Source organism: Cebus imitator, unplaced genomic scaffold (genome assembly GCF_001604975.1).
Source record: "Cebus imitator isolate Cc_AM_T3 unplaced genomic scaffold, Cebus_imitator-1.0 Scaffold264, whole genome shotgun sequence".
Taxonomy (NCBI): domain Eukaryota; kingdom Metazoa; phylum Chordata; class Mammalia; order Primates; family Cebidae; genus Cebus; species Cebus imitator.
The window spans coordinates 1,985,186-1,991,082 of record NW_016107579.1 but is presented as its reverse complement, the minus strand read 5'-3'; the positions used below and the strand labels follow the sequence as shown (position 1 = coordinate 1,991,082).

The following is a 5,897-nucleotide window of genomic DNA, read 5'->3' as shown; positions in this document are numbered from 1 at the left end:
TACTAAAGGCAATGTAGAACAGATTTGGGTGGGTCTTGAAATGTAAAAACCACAGCCTAAATGGAAGGCAATATGTTAATATAGGTCATAATTAACATTGAAGAGAAGATAGTCACCAGTGACGTGAGTCACTCAGGGGGAGCAGAAGCCAGGTGAATAAAGAGGTATGTCCGCTGGGCATGGTGGCTCATACCTGTAATCCTAGCACTTTGGGAGGCCAAGGTGGGTGGATTACTTGAGGCCAGGAGTTTGAGACTAGCCTGGCCAACATGGTGAAACGCCATCTCTACTAAAAATACAAAAATTAGCTGGGATGGTGGGTGCCTGTAATTCCAGTTATTCCGGAGGCTGAGGCAGGAGAATCGCTTGAACCCAGGAGGCGAAGGTTGCAGTGAGCTGAGATTGCACCACTGCACACTCTAGCCTGTGTGACAGAGTGAGACTCCATCTCAGGAAAGAAAAAAAAAAGATATGTCAAACACTCCAGCATGCCATGCTGTCTGGCCCTGCCATGATGGGTGAGAGGAAGGAGAAGCAGGGGGAAGACTTCTCGACTTTTGACTTCTTTGGCTGCTGTGTGGAGGCTGCCTGGGCTCTGCCTGCCCTAGCAGCTGCTGTCCCTGCCTCCTGGGGGAGGGTGGGGCTTGGGAGGTGCTCCCAGGAATGCTGGTCCCCAGAAGAGGTAGCTTTGCTTGTGGTCTGCCAAGGTGGAAGCTGGGGTCTCAAACATCTGCCCCTCCTTGCTTCTTCTTTGCCCAGATACTGCAGGGACAAAATCACTGGGACTTTGCAGTCTTCAGCAGTCTGCAAGGCTAGGGTATTCAAACTGAGTGAATGTCTGCCTGGAAAATGTTTGTCCAGGTGGAACTGGTGACTGGGAACACTCTGGGTAGTTTTGAAAGACAGAAAGACAGAGCGGGACAGTCTTGGCGAATGTGGGAGGCATGGGACAGTCCACTTCTATGCTTTAGAGAAGGATAAAGGATGTGAATGATCTTTGGGTTTCTCTTCTTTTTAAAATCCTAGCCCTTCCCACACTGCCCTGCATATTGCCCACATGTCTCATCCTGGTGGTCATAACCATGTCAGGGGAGGTTGAAAGCATCAATAGATAATACAAATAGCTAAGCTTCTACTGAGCTAGCTATTGTTCTAAAGCCCCAGTTGACTCGTTCAGTCCCCTCCACAACTCTGAGGTAGGTTCTTTTCCCATTCCCATTCTACACTTGGAGACCAGGGCTCAGAGAGCTGAAGCAATTTGCTCAAAGTCACACAGACAGGAAGTCTCAGAGCCAGGATTGGAAGCAGGCAGCGTGGCTCCTGAAATCACTTGCTCTCGGGGTGACTCTGAGGCAGAGAGTGGAGGAAGACTCTCAAGTCTGACGAAACCAGTGAAGGCTGTGGCCAAGTGGTAGTTGTTGAAGCTGTGTTCACTGCCAGGTTCAGAGAGCCTTGATCTGGGTGCCAGGAGGATCCTGGCTCTGTTGTGTGGGTGGAATGCACTCGGCAAACACCCTATGATTGCAAAACCTTTTTTTTCTCATTAGTGGGAAAATGATCACTAATCCACAGCGACGTGAGGAATGAACGAAGGAGCATGTGCAAAGTGCCTGATGCATACGTAATAGGTGCCAATAAATGTGCTCCTTCTCTCGTGGGTAAAGTTGGCTTCGGGCTAGGCTCAGTCATCCTTTCCACAAATATATTTGGGGGAAATGGAGGGAACAGGCTGGAGCGACATGGTTGGGAGGGGGAAAATGACCCTGAGTGATCAGAAGGACAAAAATAGATCTTAACTAACCTGTAAGAACCCAGAACCTGACAAATGAGAGTTAGTTTCAAAGCAATTGCCTTAGGAGGGTGCACTGCTGTTCCAGAGATGCTCACACTCTGCACCAAACACTTGGATTTTCCTCCCAGGCCAGGCCTGGTGTGATTCCCATGTCATTGGCGTGCTAGGGAAGGAGCCAGCCCTTTAGGGAAACTGAGTCTCAGAGATAGGAACCACCTGCCAAAGCCACACAGCTACTCAGGGCAAGAGCAGAAGCTGGGGCTTTGATTTCTGCCCTGGAGGTCTCTCCCTCACAGGCGAGCCTCTCATCCTTCCTTGGCCTCACAGGCTACATTGGAGATAGACTATGCTGCTCTCATCTGAGGTCACGGTTTATTTAAGACTGGCTCACAGTGGCTTTGGACTATTTTCTAAACTAACTAAACCCACCTCAGGAGGAGGAAGCTGGGTATGTCCAGGGGAATGTTCCCATGCATCTGCCTGGCAGTGGCCGGGCTTGTAGTAGAAGCTGAGTGCCCCACGATCACCGCCAAGTGCTGGAATCAAGCATTTGCGTTCCTACATCAGCTTCACACAGAGAACAAGGGCCAGCCTTTTTCTAGTGGAAGAAAAGGGCTGAGGTGAATATTCTTGTACTGAGAGCCTTGGGCTTTTCAGAGTCGCCCCAAAGGTTGGTGGGGTGCTCTGTGGGAGTCTGTTTAAGATTCTGGAGTCCTTAGTCTAGGCTTGTGAAAGGTATTCCAGAAGCGAGATCCATTCAATTCTGAAGAAATAACCCAGGAGGGCTTTAAGAAACTCCTTCCCGTCGGCCCTCTCGGGACTCTCCTGTGGGTTAAGGTCTGATCTTTGCAGGCCGGGGTGGTTTAGGTGGCCCCCGAGGAGCCCTGCTGACACCTGGATTCCAGCTGCTTTCGTGGCCATGCAGGGGTGCCTATGAGCGCCCCGCCACTGCGAGCGTGGGTTTCTGTGTGTGTTGTCGGTGGGAGGCGCGTGAGTGTGGCCGCGTGTGGGTGTGTCTGATGCTCCCCGGCTTGGGGCCGCGCCCGCTGCGCCCACTTGTGGCTCCTGGGAGCAGCCAGGGGGAACCGCGCCGTCACCGCCTCTGCCGAGGACGCCGCCGGATAGGAGGCTGATGACATGAGGGCGCCGTCTCCCGAGTGATGGCAGCGCGCACTGCCTAGCCGCCTCCGCCGCTCAGCCCCGGACTCCTTACGTCAGGGTAGCTGGGTCCCCCCTCCGCGCGGGAGCCAGCGAGCAGCGAGAGAGCAGAGCAGAGCGCGCCGCGGAGTCGGGGTGCCCTTACTGCGCGCAGAGCCCCGCGGAGCCCAGCGGAGAGGAGCCGGGCGGGAGGCAGCGCGGCGGAGCCGGAGCCGGACGCTGCAAGCGGACTCCCCGGCCAGTTCAAGCACTCCTCGGCCGGCGCCGGACCCGCGGGGCGCCGGGTTCGTCTGGTGCGCCCCACGCCATGCACGCCGGCGTCCGCGGCTCTCTGGAGCAGCCCCAGCGCGGTGGGCCCAGGCTCCTGGGTCCCGGCGCCTGTCGCTGAAGTAGTTGGGTGACCGGGGCGGGGGGTCGCCACGTCGGGGACGCGGCCAGGACCCGCGGAGTCGGCCCCCGAGAGCGGGGAGCGGGGCCGCCCGCGCCGCCCCACCATTACCTCGCCGGGCGGTAAGGAGGAGCTGGTGGCGGTCGCCTCCCGGCTGTGGCAGCGGCGGCGGCGTGCCTGCCTGGCGGCCGTCGGCGTACTCCTGGCCATGGCGCTCGGGCTGCTCATCGCTGTGCCGCTGCTGCTGCAGGCGGCGCCCCCCGGCGCGGCGCACTACGAGATGATGGGCACTTGCCGCATGATCTGCGACCCTTACACTGCCGCACCCGGAGGGGGGCCTGCGGGCGCAAAGGCGCCTCCGCCCGGACCCAGCACGGCCGCCCTGGAAGTCATGCAGGACCTGAGCGCCAACCCTCCGCCTCCCTTCATACAGGGACCCAAGGGCGACCCGGGGCGACCTGGCAAGCCAGGGCCGCGGGGGCCGCCTGGAGAGCCGGGCCCGCCTGGACCCAGGGGCCCTCAGGGAGAGAAGGGCGACACGGGGCGACCCGGGCTGCCAGGGCTGCAACTGACGGCGGGCACAGCCGGCGGCGTCGGTGTGGTGGGCGGCGGGGCTGGGGGAGGTGGCGACTCCGAGGGTGAAGTGACCAGTGCGCTGAGCGCCACCTTCAGCGGCCCCAAGATCGCCTTCTATGTGGGTCTCAAGAGCCCCCACGAAGGCTATGAGGTGCTGAAGTTCGACGACGTGGTCACCAATCTCGGCAATCACTATGACCCCACCACCGGCAAGTTCAGCTGCCAGGTGCGCGGCATCTACTTCTTCACCTACCACATCCTCATGCGCGGCGGCGACGGCACCAGCATGTGGGCGGACCTCTGCAAGAACGGACAGGTCAGTGACCCCTACCCGCACGGGCCTCGCAAACCCTAGTCAGCGCCCTGAACCTCCCAGGGAACCAGCCTTCTTTCTCGCCACCCGCGGGCTACCGAGCGAGCCCCGGGAAGCGCGCCTAGTTGCCACAGCATCTCTGCTTCCCAATGCGCCGAGGCTGCGCTGACCAGGACGTAGTGCCAAACGCTGAGCCTTGAGAGCTCAGAGATCCCCATACCCAAACAGCACTCCTTGGCCACTTTCGTCCCTGCCTGCATCTCCGTGGGCTTCTCGGAAACCTCGGTTCTTTAGCTCCCTCCAGGTCACCCCTTTGTCCTGCAGCCTCCTTTCCTCTTGGCCCTTGCCCTTGGCAGTCCCACCCTTCCACTCTGGGTCAGTGTTCAAGAAGCTTTCCCTCTCCCCCTTCCCCAGACTCGCCGGCGGGAGGAGGAGGGGGCGGGGGCGCCGGGAAGGAGTTGGCTAAGTTGGAGACAGAGTCTGGAGCTGGGGTGGGAGTGTGGACCCTGAAGCAGCAGGCGGAAGGCCCTTGCGTAGCACGCCAGGTGCAGACTGAGCAAGGGCTCGGGAAGAGGTGCCCCGGCTCAACCGCTCCTACTGCTCGCCCCCAGGTCCGGGCCAGCGCCATCGCACAGGACGCCGACCAGAATTACGACTACGCCAGCAACAGCGTGGTGCTGCACTTGGATTCAGGGGACGAAGTGTATGTGAAGCTGGATGGCGGGAAGGCTCACGGAGGCAATAATAACAAGTACAGCACGTTCTCGGGCTTTCTTCTGTACCCGGATTAGGGGCGCGGGAGGAGGTGCGAGGTGGGCTGCAGGCCCAAGGGTCTCCGCAGGGGCGCGGCTCCTTGGCAAAGGCCACTCCCGATTCATAACACTTCCTGACATCTTCGTTGGAAAAGACACATCCCTGCTCTCCTCCCTGCCCTGCTCCTGGCCTCAGTACGTCTGCGACTCATCATTCTCAGGGCCTTGCTCCTGGTCTCAATCCCCATCCTGGCGAGGGAGGAAGGGACGCCTGAGCCCTTGAGGCAGAGGCACAGACTTTGCAAACCTGATCAGAATGGACAGACCGGGCTGGGAGCCTGCCCTCCTCGGACCGCCTCCTCCCTTCCCAGAGCCTAGAAGCGTAGGGCTCCGGGCCCTGGCCAAGGGAGGTAGGCCAGAGGGAGCGTGGGCTCCCTGGGGCGTCCTTCTTTGTGACCCGAAACACTTGTGCAGATTTCCCTGTCCATCAGCCAAAACCCCACCCACAGCAGAATTCCAGCAAACAGAAAATTCACCTCTCCACACCGCACTCCGTCTGACTCAGACTCACCGCGATGCATTAAATTGTTTTTAGACTATGGGTTCTGTTGTCTCTATGTCAGCATAGCCCCTGGACCAGGGCTCTAGATGTTCACCTGGGCATAGTGACCTTACCTGGGCCCAGGATAGGCCCATCTATGACCTGCTCCCCAGCTGCTGCCTTGTCCCTGCCACGAGGAGTGGCCAAAAAGACACAGGTAATGGGAGCTGCCTCCCACCCTGAGCTGGAGAGGCCAGAGCTGGGGTTGGGAGGAGGGGAGGAGGCGGGGAAGGGCGTCTGGGGAGAGTTAGAGGAAGGCAGGAGAGGAATGATTGGGTCTCCAGTCTTGGGCAACAGGAGCAACTTAGTCCCAGTAA

At 59.1% G+C, this 5,897-nt stretch overlaps 1 protein-coding gene across 1 annotated transcript; it reads left to right on the top strand.

Annotated features, from left to right (window-relative positions):
* Window positions 1-2,926: 2,926 nt before the first annotated feature.
* On the top strand, window positions 2,927-5,580 carry C1QL2 (complement C1q like 2). The gene is made up of 2 exons (XM_017500239.2): window positions 2,927-4,230; window positions 4,839-5,580. The coding sequence occupies exons 1-2, from the start codon at window positions 3,547-3,549 to the stop codon at window positions 5,016-5,018; spliced, it is 864 nt and encodes a 287-aa protein (XP_017355728.1). The 5' UTR covers window positions 2,927-3,546; the 3' UTR covers window positions 5,019-5,580.
* Window positions 5,581-5,897: the final 317 nt, after the last annotated feature.

Coding starts and splice junctions, on each gene's coding strand:
- C1QL2 (XM_017500239.2), top strand. CDS start 3,547: ATGGCGCTCGGGCTGCTCATCGCTGTGCCGCTGCTGCTGCAGGCGGCG. Junction 4,231..4,838: donor ACCTCTGCAAGAACGGACAG/GTCAGTGACCCC, acceptor GCTCGCCCCCAG/GTCCGGGCCAGCGCCATCGC.